The 20,932-nt window shown below is 46.1% G+C and overlaps 1 protein-coding gene across 7 annotated transcripts in view; it reads right to left on the bottom strand.

Moving 5' to 3' along the window:
* ARID5B (AT-rich interaction domain 5B) overlaps window positions 1–18,929 on the bottom strand; it is a 119,542-nt gene extending 100,613 nt beyond the window's left edge. For 2 of the 7 annotated variants that reach the window (XM_086899783.1, XM_086899785.1), the window contains exons 1-2: window positions 18,358–18,713; window positions 5,502–5,727 (exon numbers count right to left, since the gene is read on the bottom strand). In XM_086899783.1, coding sequence (XP_086755909.1) covers window positions 5,502–5,727; window positions 18,358–18,648 — 517 coding nt within the window. In that variant the 5' untranslated portion in view covers window positions 18,649–18,713. Of the gene's footprint in view, window positions 1–5,501; window positions 5,728–18,357; window positions 18,714–18,790 lie in introns of those variants that run through there. The other 5 variants (XM_086899784.1, XM_086899787.1, XM_086899788.1 and 2 more) reach the window with 5 other exon arrangements.
* Between the last annotated feature and the right edge of the window lie 2,003 nt (window positions 18,930–20,932).

The raw sequence follows: 20,932 nt of genomic DNA, 5'->3' as shown, positions 1-20,932 counted from the left end.
CAGTAGTGCTGGCGTGTGCTATAAGCTGCACAAACACAGAAGAAAAAGACAGGCCACAGCCTCTTTTTTTCCCAAGGGAGCCATCCTTCTCCATTCAGGCTCCATGGAGCTGTCATGTATTAGCCTCATCTATGGCAAAAGAACAGTATCAATTGGGCTGATTAAAATGAGTTAGAGAGGTCAGTCTGACACACAAGACAAAAAACAACATACAGTACACAAGGGCAGAGAGGGGAAAATGGGATAATGGGACACTTACAGAAGCTTTATCAAGATCAGAATGGCATTCAGTTAGGACAAAGGGGACAGGAAGGCACAAGAAGAGGCAAAGAGTACAGAGAGAGAATGGGAAGGGAAGAGAAGCAAGACTTAGGCACAAAGTATACACAGTGGCTGTACTCTTAATAGCCAATTAGTTGGTCAGAAAATTATCGCATCAAGTGATGCAGGTGAGCCTGAACTGAACAGCATACAACAAACAATGAAAAAAGGAGAGTCAGTGTCAGACCAGAAGTCACTGCAATTGTCTGAACGTGCTACAGCTGCAGACTATCAGTTTTGATTGTGTCACAGTTTGACTACATTATAACTTGATAATCTTCATCTGGTGAAGTCAGACCTGCTGGAAGGCCACTGGCAAGTTAAATTGGAAGGGCCATGCAAGAGTGCATGCAGTGCCCAGTGGGGTCCGTGACTGTGCAATTGGCATCTTCCAGAAAGACAGCTCATTCCTGCTCTGCCTAGCCTTCCAAACTCACTGCAGTCTGCTGTGGACTTGCCAATTTGTGTGGCAACACAAGATCTAGTAAGGAACTGCAATCTTCCAAGTGAAGACATGCAAATGATGAGACTGGTAAAGATGAGAAACCAAGAGGGTGACCCAGTCCTGCAGTACCCAGCTCTGCCCAGCAAGCTCCTCTGGAGAGTTCAAAGGAGTTACTACAAAAGAAGTAGGAAACAACTGCTGGGAAACCACCTACAGACTAGAAAAGCATGACTACTAAAATATACACTTCAGCTGGGAGCAGTAGTTGATTTCCCTGGGTTTCACAGGGAACAAAGATCCAGATTTTATACCCTCAAATGCATGACTGTGGGAAATGAAAGGCAGGACAGGACTGATTGCTAAATTTTCTCTGGGTTTCCCCTCACTGGAACTGAACAAACAATAAGTGCAGCAAAACCCCTTCAGTTCACCAGAACTTGCTCATCCCATTACTAACACTGCCAGTGCAGGAACCTTAATCGCCCATTTTGGCATGATAGTCACACAGAATGGATAAAAAGAGTGGCAATGCCAGCTTGGGGACCAAACCCAGACCTCTGTTATGACAGAGCCAGAGGGCTGCAGACTGCCTCGCTGTAGCAGCAGCTCCCATCTCCCTGGCCCAGCATAGGCCTTTTGTTACATGGCTAAACCCAGGCAGCTCCCTAGCCCCACCTAATCCAAACCAACAGAGCTGGTGAGCACTAAATTCAGTCATTTTTCCCTCAGCCTCTTCTCTCAATTTCAGCTCTGACTCCTCTATCTTTTATTTCTTTTTCTAAAGACACATTTAGAGATTAAACCATTCATAACTGCCTATCCACAGACAGTTTGTGGCAGCATAATTGACAATGAGTCTGCTGCAAAAATGAAAATGCTGTTTTAATAACCTTGGCCTAAAATACATTCTGTTGTATGCCTCAAAGGGTTTCAATAAAAAGTCAACCTGTAGAGACATATTCTCCTGGCTTAAACAACAATCCAAAGCATATAAATGTAGTCCAACTATAATGACATATTTATAGGCCAATAAAGCTCACACTGCAGCTTTCATACTTCACTTAAAGGAAGTCTCTAAGAAGCAATGTTATATAAAATAATTTGAATTGTTTTCAAACTATAGCCCAAGGAATACAAATATGCAACTTTGCCATATTTAACTGATAGTGTTTACATTGCTTAGTTGTTAAGCATTTTGTAAAATGAGTAATTCCTCATTTGGTGACTTCCCACTGGTTTACCAAATATGGGTATACAAGTCCATTTATTACAAAGAAAAATTCCCTAAATAATTCTAAAGACAAAAATAAATAACTAGCGGCCTCAGTAGTGAATGATTTTATCAGACCAATTCTTCTGGAAAAACAGGTTCTCATGTTCATTATGAATAATACATTCCTGAGCAACTCTATTTTTATATGCTGCATTGTTGTTACTCTTTATTTTTCCTCAACATTTGAAAGAAATATTCAGAAAGCTATAAATAGTCTTAAGGCATAAACTGCAAGCATTCAGTATTGACATACTTGTAGAAAGGAACAGAATGTATAACAAATATCTCAACAGGCAGAAAGAAATAATTCTTTAAAATCATTTTTCAGGCTGAAATCTTGAGGCTCACACAAAAAAAATGCTATTGTGAGATATTTTATTTAATACAGTCCTAAGGAAAAGCTCTGCATAATTCACTAGTGATAAGAACAACAGCATTTTACAGAAAAAATAAACCAAACAGTTTCTGCAGAAAAGAAGGGCAAAGAGAAAAGAAAGAAGAAAAAAACAGGGAAAAGAGGGGAAAGAGAACAAAAGAGAAGAAAGAGAGAAACAAAAAGGAGATTGAACTACCTTGTTTGAATTATGGTCAAATTTCAGTTATAAATTCATGGTTTCTACAGATTGTGGATTAACTAGGTGTTGCCTTAGTTTTGGCTAAGCCACTGAACATATTGCTCACAAGGCCTCACTTTGCCTGTTGTTGTTTGAAGCTGCCCTACTCCCAGTGGTGTGTTTAAGTATGTCTGCACAGTGACACTTCTCTGGTTCTGTATCAGCCATGTTTTCATTTAATCCAGGTTATTTCACTCCTCACCACTCCTGGATAGTGTGTGAAAACTGATTTTATTTCTTCTGTAAAGCTTTTTTGAGCTCTTTTGTAGGGATATAATTTCCTATTACCTTCTAGAGCTTGATTCAAAAACATCTAGTAGGAAAAGCTGCAGAATCTACTCACTTTTATGGCATTTTTCTGTAATGGAAACATGCCATTTCATAGGAAAAAAGGGGTCCAGGAGATGTTGTTTATCTAGGCCTTTTCAACACCTGGAAACTTTCTCATCTACAGCCAGGTTTAAACACCAGCATCACATGAGGGACGTTTGCATGACAGTGCACTGTGCTCTTTTTACACAATACAACCCTATTTTCCCTATTTTAAGAGGAAAGACTACCCCATTCCATTGTGCTGGAGACCTGCTGCAGAAATTACTGCTAATTAATCTTGTGATCACTGCAGCTGAGTGCTGCTCTGTTGGTGAGACACTGAGTATTGGAAAAGGTCTGTGGGCACACATCCTAATAGGCAGTAAAGCTGCCATTTGACAGCGGAGAAGAGACAACACCAGCAGCTCAAACACCTCAGACACTGCACATCATGCTCCTGCCTTTGCCTCCAGCTAGAGACGTAACAACTCCCAGAGCAATGTCAACCCTAACCAACCACACTAAATGAGAGAAGTAAGTCGTCTTCTTCTCATGGGTGCTAAACACCATAGATGAGACAAACACCAGAGCTCATGGATTGCCTACAGGACACCAACTAGGGCTGCTCCACAAGCTTCAAATGTCACCACGCATCTGAGTTTTCATGTCTGATCCAGGAAGCAAAACACGATTAAATTCTTGGCTCTTTCAAATGGTAAAAAAATCATCTCAGTACTAGATTTAGGAAATTTCTTTGATTCCCTTAATAGGCTGGATCAATTGTCTATATCAATGTATCTAGTCAGCTATAGGTCTTCGTGATTTCACTTCTGTCAACCAGTCATTATGAAGATAAAAGCAGTCATAACCAAACATTAGCTAAAATTTCCTTTTCTAATGAAAAGAAAACCCAACCCAACAACAAAGCCAGAGCCACTGGCAACTGAGAATCAGCAACATCAGAATGAGGGGTTATCAAAATTGTATCATATAGGTTTGCATTCCATGAGCATTTTCAGTATAACCCCTATGTTGAAAGGCTTAACATCCAACTATAAGCTTTGGGCTTAAAGATAATTTTCCCTAACTCCTTGGGTAGATAACAGCAATTTCTTAACTTACCACAAGGGTTTTGTGTTGTTGGGTTTTGTTGAAAACAAAAATAAGAAAACATTAGCACACAAAAGTTCTGTCTGAAAAACATTAAGATTCTTCTGACACAGCAAACAAATGCAAATAAATGTAGTGTGTAAAGAAGATACCAGGGCAACAGCAGAGAAAAATACCGCATGTAATTATGAACTAAAACAAACCACAGAGAAAAGCAAGGAGAGAAAGAATTGCATGGCTTATTTTTATTCCTGGACATGTAATGAAAAATAAGATCAACTTCCAATTGTACCTTAATCTTGCAACCTACATAGGTAATGGTAAAATGTGAGACTGACAAAATCACTTCACCGTTTGACAAGATCAGAAAAATGAGACGCAGAAGATAAATCTTCCAAGAGAGATCTTCAGCTTCATGTAATTTGGCTTTGATGCCAACCTAGTCACAACACTATAAAACTGAACTTGGCCCTGCACTCCTGTTCACATAGGTACAAAAGCATGTCCTCAAATGCATAAGGTTTAGCTTTTAATTTCTTACCTTTTCACACATTATGGCCTAAACCTGATGCTCTTCAAACATGGAACATTTAATAAAAACTTGGCAGAAGAGAAAAATGTCCCTGGTATGCACTTCAAAGTGCCATCTCTGACAGCTGTTACACATCCAAGGTCCAAATACCACAAATATGCATGTTTACCAACAAGAGACCCATCTCCCTTGGACCTGGGAATCCACCACAGGTACTACAGGTGTGAGTGTCTATGCAACAAAGGAGTCCCACAGCTGCAAACCTCTCTGCAACCATCTGAAGTTGAAGCAGAGCTATCAACTCCCTTTCTGAAAACAAACAGGAAGAAAGCACAGGTCTGTGTGTGGAGACAAGAGTTTTCACAGAGCCCTATAGAAACATAAAGCTGACAAGGAAACACTATGGAAGGGACACATCCCTATTGAACAAGACACAGAGCCAACTGTACAGAGTCAGGGTAAGCACCTCTGAGCTTCTGTAAGATGGGACATGGAAACTGAAAGGCCTTTGCTCATCCCTGCCTGTAACAGGAGGCCTCAGGAAGACATATCAGCCTTCTCTCCCCACAGGATACAGCTCTGACCTGATCCCCCAGCCTGCAGAGCCCCAGGGAGAGCCTGTGACAACTATTCGAAAGCGCATCTTCAGGGTTTGAGCTGCAGTGCTCAGGGTAAACAGGTATCAGAGTGTTACCCCACACCAGTCTGCAAGGAGCTTGACATGAGCTCACTACCACCACTCATCCCACACAGGTATCTCATGGCCACACATCTGTCCCAGGCTCAGAAATACCCTTGGGAATCTGCAATGGCATGGCAGAATCAGGCTCATCTGTCTTCAAAAGATACTCTCACACAGGCCCCTTCCCACAAAAGAAAGTAAGGGATACTCACCAAGGTCAGCCTTTTCCTTCAGAATATCTTTGAAGTTCAAGCCACTGTTCAGTGTGGATTGTCTGTATCTTGTCAAGGCCTCTTTCTGCCCATTCTTCCCCACATCCATGGGCTGGACCGGCTCAGCCCGGAAACCACACTTCCACTTGGAGAAATCGGACTGTGCCCATTTTGCCAAGTCCTCAAGCTTCACAGTAACTTTTTCTGAAACAGCAATAACTTCATCCTGCAAGAAGTGATCAGATGAGAATACAACATGTCACTCTGGGCTCCCTGATGACTGAGAAACCAGTAATATCAACCTGCACTGACTCCTGCAAAAGCCTAAAAAGTAATTTTTCTGCATCACAGAATAGTTAGTGCTTAATTTATTCCTCTTGACACCTAAGTGGAAATATTAGTTGTTTATTTGAAGCAAATATACATGATCTAAAGACAATTTCTAGAGCCAGGAAATGATCCTAAAAGGCATTTGAAATGCAGGTTGCCAAATCACATTTTGTATAACCCAAAGCCTGAGGGAAAGTTTGCTTTTTAGGTACAATTAGTTCCAAATATAAAAATTCATGGCTGGGTGACTAATGGTTATAGTTTGTCCTAAAATAAATGGACTAAGTAAATCTCACATTCTTGGAACTCTGACTCACCAGAAAATTCCTATGTTTATGGTACATTTTCCCTTGGCTTATACACAAATACTGAATTTAACTTTTGTCCTTAAAATTAAATAAAACTGTGATGTAATCCCAAAAGAAATACTACATAAATGTGCTTCCCACTAAAAGAAACTTGCACATTCTCATGTTTCTTAAAACCTTTTTCAAGATCAGAACAGTAATTTTTTTCCCCCCTTCTAAAACATACATTCTAAGAAGAGCACTTAAACTTAGTTTAGCCTCCAGAACATACACTCAAATTAAACAGTCCTAATTGGTGGATTTTAACCTTCCAGGAAACAATCAACTCCTCTCAGTCATGGTGAATAAGCAGAATATTTTACAGCTGACTCCAGTGAGCAAGGGATCAAGAAAGCCTCAAAAAATAAACAAATATACATACATATCCAGCAAGATACACTCCAGATTTTTTGGTTAAAACAGCAGAAATAATTCATGTTGTAACAAGAGCTGGCTTTACACCACCTTGCACACCACACATTTCTGACACTTAATAAGGTTACAGAGTCTTGAAATAAATGAACCAGAATCAAATTTTTCTCTTAAATAAACATAAGTATTTGCAAAGCGGAGAGAAATTATTTGGGTTATTAAACAAAGGAAAAAGCACAATTGATTCTCTCTGTGTGTTGTTTTGTCCACTGAACACATTCCTCAGGAAATAAATACTGCTCAATGGAAAAAAGGAAAAAAAAAAAAAAGCTTTATTGTGACAAGTTGCACACAACACAAAACCTAGTAAATTCTAGTAAAAAACCAGATCTGATATTTCACTCTTCCTTATATAATACAAAACCTTTTATAAGCAGACACCTTCATTACATTTAGTGCAACAACAAATACTTGGTCAGAAGTGAACAGCATGTTTATATGCTAAGCAAGCTTGTAATAAAATATTTTCCTTCATCGTTGCACAGCATAAGAGCCTCTACCAAACAACAAACAATAACAGTGATGCTTCAAATCTCTGCTTATGACAAATGTCAATACTTTGTAAACAAGCACTGGGTACTACAAAGTAGAATTTCAATAGATGGATTCACCCAATTTCATTACACCATCCACTTGAAATAAAAAAGCTGTAGTTGCTATGCATTTTATAGCTATTACATGGTGATTATTAAATGTCAGGATGGAAAAAAAATTAATACATATATATAAATATCAGCCTGCCTACAGACAGTCTCAGCAATTTCTGGATGAAGTCCTCTCTTAGGATGTTGAATTTCATCACCAGCTACTACACAATTTCTAATATTCCATACCAGAGAAATCTACTTAGCAGCAGTTAAAAAAAAGCAAAAAAACCCAACAAAAACCTGACTTGGAGATCCAACATGCTTCTGGTTAAAATATTATTTTCCAAAGAGTTCTCATGATCAAATGATTATGATTTCAATTACTAGTTTCTTCATATCCTTTCCAAGAACTGGTATGACTAATTTTGGCTGGCATACAAAATAAGCTGAGCAGACAATTTATTAACCAAAAGAAAAGTACAATCACTATTACATCATCAATGAATAAACTTGTTTTTGAGAATACAACCTCCGCACACACAAGCATGATGTGTACACAGGAGGAAAAAAAAACCAACCCTGAATTAAAAAAAAAAACACAAACGCAAAAACAAAAGAAAAACAACCAAAAACCAACCAAAAAATGGCCCTACTTCATCAAGGGTAAAGCAATACTGGTGCGCTCGGCCCAGGCTGTTCTGGAGGGCAAACTGCAGAGGCAGGAGCAGGGGACTTTCTGGGGACCTGGGGAAAGCACACCTCAGCCATGAGTTTCCTGTAGCAGCACCACATCCAGCCACGGGAACATGGGGTGTTCAGCATCCCCACATTGATGTGAGGGGCCAGGGAAAGAAAGACACAGCAAAAAGACCACTCTATGCCCCGCTCCAGCCCTTTGCAAAATGCCACCAAGATTCCAAATACAGCCACAGAGTGCAAGGGCTTGCCCAGGATGGCATCAGGGAGCAGCCCAGCATAAACACAAAATACAGAAGGAGTCCACACTGTCCCTGTGCTGCAATAAGGGCTCTGGGCTAAACCTCCCTCCACAAGTGATGGGCTCTTGTCAGGGCCACTGGTTTACCTCCACACCAGCTTTGTCCCCAAGGACAGCTGGTCACCCCTGCAGCAGCTACATCCTTAAGGGCATAAGGCTGGCCCACAAATTCCTCTCCTCCCCTTGTACTGCCAGCAAACACCACAGTGGTACAAAGGAAACACAGCCTAGTTCATTTTAAGGTGGGAAATGGAAAAATTACCTGAACCATTTCAGAGCATGCCTTGGATTGCCCTGCCTGTCACACAGCAGGACTGGACAGATCGGCTCCCTTCCCTCACCACTCACTTTTGACCCAATTCCCGCTGAATTGTCCACATTCTTCCCAGCTCCTCAAATACTGCAGATCAGACTGCAGTCCTCTTCTGCCAATATAGATCTCACCAGTGTGGGACTAAACTTCCAGGGGCATTTCTCCCCCAGTGTCTCATCATACAAACACCATCACCCAGCAAGGCATGGCAAGGGTGCCTCCAGTCTGCTTACTGAGGAGTCTGAGCCACAGGCAGCTCCAGTGGGGCTGTCTTCCCCACATCTTGGCAGTCTGCTGACACAAGAGGTCATCTGCCCTTCTGCCACATCACCCAAACAGAGGTTACCAGACTATCTCACCAGCTCTGGAATTTCAGTGTGCCTTGCCAAGCTTTCACACATTCTTAAGCAACCTTTCCAAGCACTCGGCCCCAAACTACTGAGATGTTTGGGTTTGATTTTTTTTGAGCAACAGCTGAAAAAAAGGTGACAAAAGGGTCCTTCTCCTTTTTGGTTAAGCCTTGTGTCACAACAAAAGTTGCTCTGGGACCTGCAGAAGAGCTTTGCCAGTCCCTGCACCCATTTACTATCAACCACTATCTACTGCCACAGCCCTCCCAGAGAAACACCTTCAACAAGACGACAAAGGAATATTAATGTTGTAAAAATAAAAAACAGGTAAAAGGTGACACATGACTAACAAACCTTTAGAAGATTAAAGAAATCTGCTGCATAACCTTCATGTCATTCATAATTATATCTCTGGGTAAACACGAAGAACCACCCACATCACAAACAATGCACATATATATCTCTATCTATACAAAATCAACTCATCATGTATTAGCTATGCTCTGAAGTGATACGTTTATGAGGTATCCATTGCACAGCTAAGTCTTTCATTACCTCTTTTCCTGATACAGCAAGAAGAGAAAACAACCAGCACAGATTTCAACTCTGTTCAGGAATGAGATTTATCAGGTGGCCCTGACCAATCAGTCAGTGGTCCCAGCCACAATACTGTCTAAATATCAAAATAAACACTGACTATAGAAAGATGCACTTTTTTAGCTGCTTCTATAAAAATAGTTATCTAATCAGCCTGTAATTTTAGCATGTCTTACAAGACTTCTAAGCAAATTCTTTTACCTATCAAGTAGAAAATGGGGAGATGGTTAAGAAAGATGGTGACACAAACCCTTCTTATCTACCTCTTGTTTTTTAAGAGCATACTGGATTTGCATTTCCAGAGAAGTCATCCAGGGAGAAGAGGACAGCATCTTCTTGAGAGCCATTATGCTTAAATATTATGTCACTGTTGTCTAAGCAACCATCACAGCCTCGTGAAAGCACAGAATGCTATATTGCCTGACTCAGCAGATGGTTGAAATACTTATATTCAGGGAAACAGGTCAGGTAGTTATAATAGTTTAAAGCAGATAATTATTTTTCAGAAGAAATATTAACTCTTACAAGTCAGGGAGTCACAGGGAGCACAGGTAGGTCATACATCTTGATTGCACACCCGCATACGGTACATCACAACTCCTTACTCATTGCCAACAACTAGGAAAGATTTATATTTTAGAGACATTGAGACAGCCTTAAAAGAATTACAGCAACTGAGATATCTCAAAATTTTGACATGCTGAGACTGTTTTCACTCCAGTACTTCCACAGGTTATTTGAGGAATTCTGGAGGGCATGAGTGAGTCAAACACCTGCTTGGCTGTCTCCTAACATAAAATATCTGGCTTAGAGAGAAACAGGAGATGTACTATAAAAACTCCTGCTGATAATTACAGGAGACACTGCACGTCATTAATCTGATCAGTATGATTTGCATTAGAAAACATCTTCAAGCCTTTTCTGTGAAATCTTTAGCACAGTAGATAGCTGGGAATGCGTATTTTACAACTCAGTACGTTGCTGATGAAAACACATTCATCCGTGGGAGCAAAAAATACAGCATGACTCTTACGGACTGCATTCACTAGGGATAACAGAACTGTTATTTCATTTGGGCATAAAGGCCTCTCTTATTCTGGGCTGGTTTTACGCTCCCACTTATATTTTAGGGTTTTCACAATTTAAGTGTAAAAGACCTTCCCATACCATGTGTATGTAACAAGGCAGCTCTCGACTCAGGAATCCCGTTCCCTACTCCAGACTCCTTTGAGGAGCAGGAGGTCATGCTGCAGACACATAGAAGGAGGGGGCTTGCTGCCAATAAGCACCTCTCCTGTAGGAAGGCATTTACCTGGATGTTTGAGGGAAGTACCATCTGCTTTATTTGACAGCACAGTCAAAACAAAAGGTCCTGATCACAGTCTGTAGTCCAGAGCTCTTCTCTGCAATACAGATACTATTAGCGCTCTGGGACAGCAGCAGAAACCCTTTCACCCAAAGTGACTCAGGAACCTGAACCCAGGTCTCCAGAAACATCTCCTAAAAGCAGCACTTCTTTCAGGGACCATATCCAGCTCTAAAGAGGCAGAGAGCATTTGTACAGGACTGATTTGCTCTCAGAGTGTTCCTCTAGAGTAAAAAGGTCCTGTGTCCCTTCTGCCAGTGGTGGGCTGGGAATACTTAGAAAAGTTAAGACTTCAAAACACACAGTTCCACAAACTGGCTAAAAAACCTGCTGCGTTATGGAAGAGGCCTGGCTTTGAGATGTGCTCTGTTCAGCCTCCCTTACAGGGCACACAAAGGACTCTCCTGCCACACACTCTCCCGTTCTTCCAGCAGAACCCTTGTAAGCATGCTGCAGACCTAGGGACCAGGGCACAGCTCTGCCAGGTGGGAATTGCTCCTCATGTTCTGCAGGTGGGATCACTGAATGACAGGAAAGCTTCACAAGAGGCTCCAGAGCTTGGCACAGGCAGGGGCAGCTCTCTTTCCCCTAACCCTGCTCCAAGTCCTCATTTGGTGCCATCTGCTTGCATGGCCTAGCCCAGGGCAGACACAGGTGTCCCAAAAGTATTTGTGGAGCACAACTGACCACTGGGGTCTGGACCTGTATCCCAGAGGTGTCCACATACAGGGACCTACGGAGACCACTGCTTTCCACCCATGAACCTATGGAGAAAACTTTGAGAAGGGAAACATGCATAGATCAGGAATTTACCTGGCACACCAGAGAATTTTGGCCATAGCAGAACCTTTCATCTGTTAATCCTTTCCTAATTACTTTAAAGGGCTATAATGATCTTGTTAAATTCAGATGACAGGTATTTCCCCAGCCTAAGTGCAGCTGCACAGAGCTGTCTGAAACTCACACTGATGTGTTCATCCCTTCTGCCAGAGCCCAAAAGCAAGAGAAAAAAACCAAGAGAAAAGTCAAAGGACATGGCTAAAGCATGTGAAGTCCTATGGTTTTTCCTTTCCCTTGTATTAGCAAGCAGCATTTTCCACATGACTCAGTAATTCCAAAGCGAGACATGCAAAACAGCCTGGGGCAGAACACCACGTCCCCGTAGGATGCTTTTTGGGGTACTGGTACACTGGGGCCAGAAGTGGGGTGTAGATGGGTGCACAGAGGGATGGCTGTGAGCAGTTAGACATAACATTTCTATGTGAACCTCCTCCTTTGTGACTGGGGTGTTTATTCTCCCTCCTTCCACTCCCAGCCAGAGGTTCAAATTGAATTTATATCTGTCACTGCAGATAGAACTTTTGACCAAATAGAAAATAGGCTTCAGTCAAAATGTTTTCCCATCAGATAGCTCACAGATCGCAAAGAGCTGTTTTAGTTTAGGCAAGCTGACAAGCAATTCATTCCTAATTTTGTCTACTACAGTTACAGTACTAGAAGCTTTCCTCATAGATTACATAATTATATTTTTTCTTAACAAGGAGTACATGGCATTAGCAGGTTTAAATTATGCAAGCTTATTCTTTTGTCTTTTGTTATATTGTGTTCTATTGTGCTGGTAAAACAATATGTGCTTTAATTAGCAAATATCTGTAAATAATTTACTTGCTTTTCATAAAGCAGAACAATGGAGCCAATTTTCACATACATCCACTGAGCATGTCTAGGGGGTTTCTTGCCAGAACCTTCCATTGTTCAGTATCTGTATCAATCTGCCCATCATTAGCAGCTAACATTCAACAACCCAGTAAGACATTAAAGTTTTGGCCCCTGGGAGTAGCCCCAAGCCCCCAAATCTGAGGCAATGCTTCTCAAAAAAAGATTAAAATATCCAGAAAATGAAAACAAACTCTTATTATCTGTAACCCTGGCACCTTTGCATAGAAACATGGATGCCTGCCAAGCATTAAGGTCATTGGATTAATGCCATAAAATGCCGATGTTCATCTGACCTTCTGACTGCATTTTAGCTAGAAATAAAAATCTCAACTTGATACAACACTATGAATCATGCGAGTCTAGGCTGTGCAGGGTTAACGCTGGGTGTGAACCCACACTGCACACACAGAAACACACACACAAAGAAAAAAATGCTTTTAAATCAAGAGTGGATGACTGTTCAGAGACTTATGGCATTGTTATTTTGAATGCATATGAAAGGGCTAGAACAAGCATTGCAAGAATATTTCAATTATGTATTTCCCAGAACTACTTCTCTGAGCAACTAATGCAAATATTGCTTCCATAGCAGTAGAACTTCTTCCCGAATAAAAGTATACAAGAGCTTGAACCAGAACATACTTTCTATATCATTCGCATATTGTTTGAATATTATTAAAAATGCAAAATCTATGTATGTGTTACTCTCCTGAGCAATACAGTAATTATGATTAAGGGACAAACAGCATAAAAAGAGCCAATTTATCTTACTTGCACTTAGGAATACTATTGTGTAACTAAGCAACTGAAGACAAAATATAGTCTAATTAATTCATTCCTATGCTTATTTAAAAGACACAATTAGAACATTTTTATTTTCCAGCCTGCACAGTATCTCAACATGCTTGAGGGTGTACCATGTGAGGCCTATTATTCTCCAAAGACAAGAGTTTAATGTTTAGTGCCACTGATCAGACTGGGAACAGCAACTCTGGAAAGCAGTGGGTGTATTTTAGTCTGAATACACAGGGAAGGGGAGGGAAAGAACGGAAATAAAATAAAAAGTTGTTTGGTTTTTTTAAAGGAACCTGTCTTAAATGACCAGATATTCCAGACTGCAGGCTAATGGCTACCAACATGTGGCTTCTCTGAGTAATATCATTGCCCTCTCCTTTCTTTGCCAGCATATACTACTGGTGGTGAGAGAGATAAAAATATACAGAGTGGATATGCAATTACCAAACCCACGATATTTTATGACAAATGCCATTTCTCTAACATTGCTATTACAGTGTGCCTGATTTCTAAAGCTGAATTAATTTGAACAAGTGTACATTGGAGATTGATGCTATTAGCATGATTTTTAAAGCACCCTTTAATAATCATAATCTGCATGTTTGAAACGTGTTGCCATTACTAGTGTTGACAGATACAAGCATAAGGCACAGACCGTGGAGACTAAAATGGGGCTATTCTTATTTCAAATAAGAGTGTACAGAATCCTACGTCTGTAAAGAAACCAAAATCTATTACTGTGCAAAGGGAGTAGCACGTTTTTCTAGGGGGGTGGCCATAAAGCACTGTTGGTATAAGACACGATGCCTGGGCCAGCTTATGCTACCTTTATGCACTGGGGTAGGAGAGCCCCTACAAAATGAATCAGGCTTTCAAGGGATGCTGTCAGCATCTATCCTGAAATAAAGAGAGAACAAACTCACTGATTCCCTTAACTTTCTGGAAGAATCTCTTCAGCAATTATAAATGACACACATTTATAGAGTGACTTCTGTTTTTTCCTTTCCCCCAGTTAGTCTGAAAATGCAAAATACTTTTAGGGAAATAATTACAGGAAACTAGCTCTCTCCTCTCCTCTGTATGAGCAATGCTTACTCATGTAAATTACGTGCATGAGTAAGGATTATTTGCAAGGAGAAAAGTATTGCATCAGATCCCCAGTTTGGGAGAAGAGATGAAATCAACATGAGTTCCTAGTAAATTCTGCTCCTGATGAATGAACCAAAGGCAGATCCCCACTGACAGTCCAGCCTCAATGGAAGCAGCATTCACCATGATGCAGGGCAATGCCAGGAATGTCATACCATGCAAAATTAATTAGTTGCTTGGTTAGGATTTATTAGGAATTGATTTATTAGGAATTAATTAGGTATTTGATGTATGCATCACATCAAATACCATTCCTGGATTTAATGAGTATCAACTTTGAGATATATTTTTAAGCCTAGTCTAATTAATACCAACACCTTTAAAAACACAAAAGCACAAGGCACTAACAAGCATTTTCCCCTACAACTGTTGTTGCAAAGGTCAGTCATTCCACAACCCCCCATCACCCCTTGGAGCAGATAGCAGTAAATGAGCTGGAGAAGGCTTTGGCCAAGACCCTGTGGGCTGGAGGGTGAGCCCAGCTCATGTCCCCTGAACACCAGAGGAGCAGGGCACTGCACAAGGGGACTAGGCAGGCACTTTCTGACACCACACAGCTTCTCACACTTGGGTGCCAGCAAAAGCCTGCTTACCCCATGCACCCCATGAAACTGTTTCAAACAGAATGGGGTGCCCTTAAAGGTGCTCTCTCTGGATCTTCATAGGCCTCCAAACATCCTGTTCTGACCCTTGTGTGAGGTACCTGCCACCAAGGAGTTCTTCCATGCAGAAGGTGACACAGGGGACTGCACCAGACCAGAGTGAATAAGAAAATCAAGGGAAGGTGGTGACTTCCTCCAGCAAAAGACTGTTTTGGCAATGGCCCTGTAGGGATGGAGGAGAATCACTTCTCCCCTGCTGCAGGGAAGACAGAGAAGGGTGCTCTTGCTCTCTGGCCAGCGTTGAACCTGCCACAGTGTCTGGGCTTAATGGTGAGATGGGAAGCAGCGTCCCCAGGCTAGAGTGTTTTAAAAGCAGCAACAAAGTTTTCAGTGAAGTAGCACAAAACTCTTCCAGTTCATGTAACAGTGGCCTCACAGGCCCTGTTGCTCTTACAAAAGTGAGTCTATTGTTCCTGTGCAGCAAGACCCCTGGTCTGAGTGTGATGCCAGAGCTGGTCTCAGCCTCTCCAGGCATGTCTCCTTGGGATGCAATGAGCATCAGGGTCAGAAGCACGCACACCTGCTGCATGTGAGTAGCCCCGTTCCACATTCAACATCCACTGAGACTCCCTGGGAGACAATCTCTGGCCAGCTCCTGGCACTGAAAGGGAGTTTCTCCACTCTGGTGATGGGGATGCTGATCCTTAGGTGGAGAGAAGAGTACTGAAGTAGAAGCACACCTGGGCTTGAACTGAACTGGATTTGGGCAGTGCATGGAAACATCCAGTTTTAGCAGCAGTCAGGGTTATATTTCAATCTGGATGATGAATTCAGCTAGCTATAAAAAGACTTATATTTACACTTCTTGCTGATTAGCTGAAACATTTGGCAATCAGATAAAATACGCCATCAGAAAATTCTGAGTAACAGAAGCATTACATCCCTCCTTGCTTCTCCTCCCTTCTCACAGCCACTAGCTGAATACTGTCATAGTGTCAGTGCTGCTATTAGGGAAAACAGGCAGCCAGCTGCTTCTATTAATCATGCCACTAGCGCAGGTAGCTGCTGGAGACTGTGCCTAAATCTCTGGTGGGTTTGATCACAAGACTACAATTCAGCCACTTGCTACCCTCACCAACAATTTCAGTGACAGCAAGCACTCCTGCCACCCTTTGCCTTGGACACCACAGATTTGCAATACATGCTTAAGCACGGGCTCACTCCATCCCTACCCACTGAATGCAAGATGAGGTATTTTATCCCATCAGCAGTCCCACACCATAAATTAGGTCCCCTCTAATGGCTGTAAGCTGCATCTGACTCAAGAGACACATCTCCTCCTGCAGAAGGAGCCCTGTCCAGAGTCAGGAGGCCCTGCTGCCCATCTGGGGATCAATATGGATCACTTACCAAAGGGCCCGGGACCTTGGTGTGCCAAGGGGAAACAGCTGCCCCTTCACCCCAGTCAGAGCAGTTACCCCCACCCAGCCAGCACACAGCCTTCTGTCTCTCTGCTGCCTGCACATCCTCAAGCACTGTTTGGATTGTTCCAAACTATTAAAAATCAATAATAAAAAATCATTCCTATGTCTATAAACAAGTTAATGGAGTAAATGAAAACAAAGTACATTTCTTAATGGGAGTGTTATGTTGCCCTCCCTAGGCCCTGGCTCTCAGCGCTGGTTTCTGTAGGCTCCCTGCCAGAGAAGTATCACTCAGAGCTGTTGCTATTGCTGCTGCTGCTACTCTGCTAATGAATGACTAACTTCGGCCAGAGGGGAAATGACATCACCGGGGTGTAAAACACAACTGCATTAGGAAACTTTTTACCTGCTTTACATTTGTCATAATTATTCTACACAATACGACCAGCATTTGCATAATTTCAAGGCGTGCCATTATCTTAATTGAAAATTGTTTTCATATGCTTGAATAATGCAGAATGACATCAGTTAAAACCACAATGAAATGCATGAGTATAATCACACGGCTAATTGCTAGCGGTGTTTGCATGTAAAAATAAATAAAATTGTGCGTATTATTAGGAAGGTACATGTAGCTACGAACTCTCGTACCGGAGCAATGTTTTACTCGTAATGGTAGGACTAATTTTCTCTGATGTTCCTACCACAGTAATATGAGCTGATCATTAAGGCGTATTAAAATGATTTGTGTCCCTTTCCCCGCCCCCCTCCCTTCCAAATATCTTTCATTTTACACACACACAAGACACGCAGAGGCACAGTTTTAAATAGTCACCACGGGCAATTTCAGAGCATCCATTGCTCACTGTCATCTCGCTGATTCTTAGGAAAAGGTTCCCTTATCTCAGCGGCACGCACAGAAAATTAAAGTGAAGAGGTGGAAGCGAGCGAACGTGGCTCTGAAACGCGTTTCGGCTGCGTACACGTGTGTGCGGGTACACGGCTACGCCGGCACCTACAGCCACGCTGTGGACAACCCCCCCTTGGACCCACCCCCTCGGCATCTCCAGTAGAAGTTACCCCAAAACATCTCGTCCCCCTCCCGCCTGGTCTCCATCCCCGCAGCCCCCTGCCTGGGTACCTCACCCGTCCCCCACCCCAGACCTCAAACTGAAGCAATGAATTTGAAAACCAGATAACGGGAGGGCTAGGGGCTGGGGCGGGGCCGCACGGCCCCATCCCGGGCTGCGCGGCCGCCGGCGGAGGGTGCCGGAGCGCAGCGCGTTTGCGCCGAGAGCGCGGCGGCTCCGAAATACGCCCAGGCATATCTGCAAGTTATTTGAATGTATTATTCCCGTACCTGTCATTTATCACTTTATTCAACACGTCCCTGCCAGCAAGAGAGCGTTTGATCTCCCTCCATTTCGTAATTTCCGCCCTCTTAAACATATCGAATACTTAAAAAAAGCCCCGAACAGTACCGAAATCTCCCCCAACGTGTTTTTTTTTCCCCCTGCTTTTCCGTGTGTTTTGGTTTTGGGCTTTTTTGGGGTTGTTTTTCTTTTGTTAAAGAAGCAGAAGGACAGGGTGAGCCCCGCACAGACTCCGCTGCCCGCCGGGCCGGGATTGCCCAGCACCCCGTCCCCCTCCCTCCTTCCCCCCGCCCGCACAAGTTCCCGGTCAGTGCGCACCGGTGCGCCCCGACGGCGCGGCCCCTTCGCGATGCCCAGCCACGCACGGCGGGGAGGGGGACGGGGGTGGGGGGAGCCAGCAGAGCGGGGAGCCGAGCCCGGGCATGCAGATGGGGACGGGCCCTGGGGAAGGGGGGGCCGGCGCTGCGTTTACCACCTCGCCATGGTCACTGGTCCTGCCCTGGGGGGTGTCCTCGGGGAGAAAATAAAGTTTGGCGCTGGAGAGAAGTTGCCGGCTGGTGCGCTCCTCCCAGAGCAGCTGCAGCTCCGCGATGCAGGCGGGCTCCTCCGCGCGGCACCGCACGAAGAAGAAGTCGCCGAGGGAGAGGACCCGCGCCCGGCCGCCGCCGCGGCGCTGGAAGCGGAACGCCCTGTAGAAGACGTAGGGGCCGTGCGAGCCGCACGGGGCGCCGACCCACTGCGGGGAACAACAACACGGCAGCGGCATCAGCGCCGGCTCCGCGCCGCGCCGCGCCGCGCAGGGGCAGGAGGAGGAAGAGGGCGGCGGGAGGGGAGCGCGGGAGGGAGGGAGGGGGCTCCGCAGCGGCGGGGGGCGCGGGGCGGGGCGGGGGCGCGGGGCGGCGCGGTACCTGCAGTGCGCTGCGCTCCATCGCGGCTCCGGCGCGATTGAACTCAACATTCTCCCAAACTTGTTGGCGTGAATGGAGCCCGGCAGGTCCTGGCAGGGCGAAGCCGGCCCCGCCGCCCGCCACCCCCCGCTGCGGCCGCCCCCGCGCCGCCCCGCCGCCACCGCGGCCTCCCGCCCCGCCGCGCGCGGCGACGCCCCCCCCGCCGCCCCCCCCCGGCTCCGCCGCCCCGCCGCCGCCCTGCCGCGTCCCGCCGCCGGCGCCGCCCGACGCCGGCCGGGCCCCCGACGCCCGCCCCGGTCCGACAAAAATGCCGTGGGGCGGCGGCCGGCCTCGGGGGGGCGGCGCGGAGGCGGCGAAGCGGCGGTGGGGCTCCTGTCCGCACTCGGCGATTTTTGGGGGGCCGAAAGGGCGGGCGGGCGCGCTGCGGATCTGACAGGACCTGCCCGTATATGTCTAATATAAAGACCATTTCCTGCGGCGCGAGGGGCGCTGCTCGTCCGCGCGCGCCCGGTGGGACCGCCCGCTCCCACCGCCCGAGCCCGCTCCCACCCCCGGCAGCCGCGGAGAGCCGAGTGGGGGCTGCTCCCCCTTGTCGCCTCCCCGGCGGCCGCGGAGGGCGGGCGGCGCGTCCCTAATTTATTTATCGCTGTTCCCCAGGAAGGGGTGGAAAGTGGGTTATCGATTATATAAACACATCAATATTCATGGCGCTGCGCGGAGGGACGCGGCTCGGCCAGAACAGACAGCGCGGGGGGAGGGGGAGCGCGGCGGCGTTGATGGGCGCGCTCTCTCTGCGCTCGCGGACATGGGCGAGCAGCTGCATGTGCCAGTCGGGCGATGGCTCCGCGGGCGCGGAAGGGCGCGGGGCGGCGGACAGGTGGCAGCGTGCCCCGCGGAGAGGGGCGGCCCTTTACCTGCGCCCCGCCCGCCCCCCGCGGCGGCACCCCACGTCGGGGGAAACGGCCGACTCTGCGCGTCCCGCGCAGCCTCCGCTGTCCTGGGGCGGGCAGCTCGGGGCGCCGCCGGGAGCCTCAGCCGCGGGGAGTCCCGGTCGGCGAGAGGGGCGGGCACCGCCGCAAGTGCCGCCCCGCAACGCCGGGCACTGAAAGTTCCCATCGGGGCTCTAGGAGCTGCGTCCCCGCAGATAGATACCGCTGCGCCCAGTGGGCTGCGCGGCTCCCCGCGCCCGCTGAGCCCCCATCCACCCAACCCCGGACAGGGACGGGTGGGTCATTCTGGGGGGACTGTGTCCTCTTCGCCCTTTTCGCCGGGGGCTCCATTATTGCGCGCCAGCGCAGCCAACCGCGGCTTCGCGGGGCAGGGAGAGAGCACTGCCAAGTGGCTCCGCGGGAACCAAGTCCCGTCACCCCTCTTTCCTCAGCAGAGGCACTTTCTTCCCCATTTTTGGCTTATTCCCCTCCCAAGCCCCCCCTGCAGGCCCTGATCCCAAGGGTAGAGGGGCAAGGGCGGGCAAAGGCTCGGAGCCGCCCCGACGTGGCGCCGTGAAACGGAAATAAAAAAATAATTAAACAAGCAAATAAACAAACGAGCAAATAAATAAATAAGATCGTTAATAATGACGCCAGCAGTGACGTCAGCGCCGCGTGCATCACGACACAGCGCGCGCCGCGGGGGGCAGCAACAAGTGCGGGCGGCGGCGGTGCGGCCGGGGCGCCCCCTGGCGGATTGTCGCTGCCTCGGCCGTGGTGCGGGCGGCGGGGCGGGACCGCGGGCTACGGCCGGTGCACTAATCCCGCTGGGACCGAGGGGCTCACCCCGCTGCAAGCAGTGATGTTCGCTGGCGGGAACCCCTATGCGAGGCGCAGGGCTCGCTTGGCCCCGGGCAATTGGGTAAGGTTCACACCGGTGCCATGAAGGTGAGGTGACCTTGACAATTTCAGCGCTCAAGCCTGCTGGGATGCTTGGTGCTTCTCCAGGGGCAGGCTGATTTTCTGCTGGTTCTTCTAGAGGAATCACCAAATTCTTACAGTTTGTAAGACCCTTTCCTGCCGTTCATCCTTTTGAGATGCCCTGAGTGCCTGTCCGGTCTGTGGCCTCACGGCTTGTACAGTGGTGAGAACACTGAGAGCACCGAGGACAGCCTGGGATGCTTGTTGAGGACGGCAGGAAGCCAGCAGGTGT

The sequence above is a fragment of the Cyanistes caeruleus genome, chromosome 8 (genome assembly GCF_971803275.1).
Source record: "Cyanistes caeruleus chromosome 8, bCyaCae1.hap1.1, whole genome shotgun sequence".
Classification (NCBI taxonomy): Eukaryota; Metazoa; Chordata; class Aves; order Passeriformes; family Paridae; genus Cyanistes; species Cyanistes caeruleus.
This window is presented reverse-complemented; position numbering and strand designations above follow the sequence as displayed.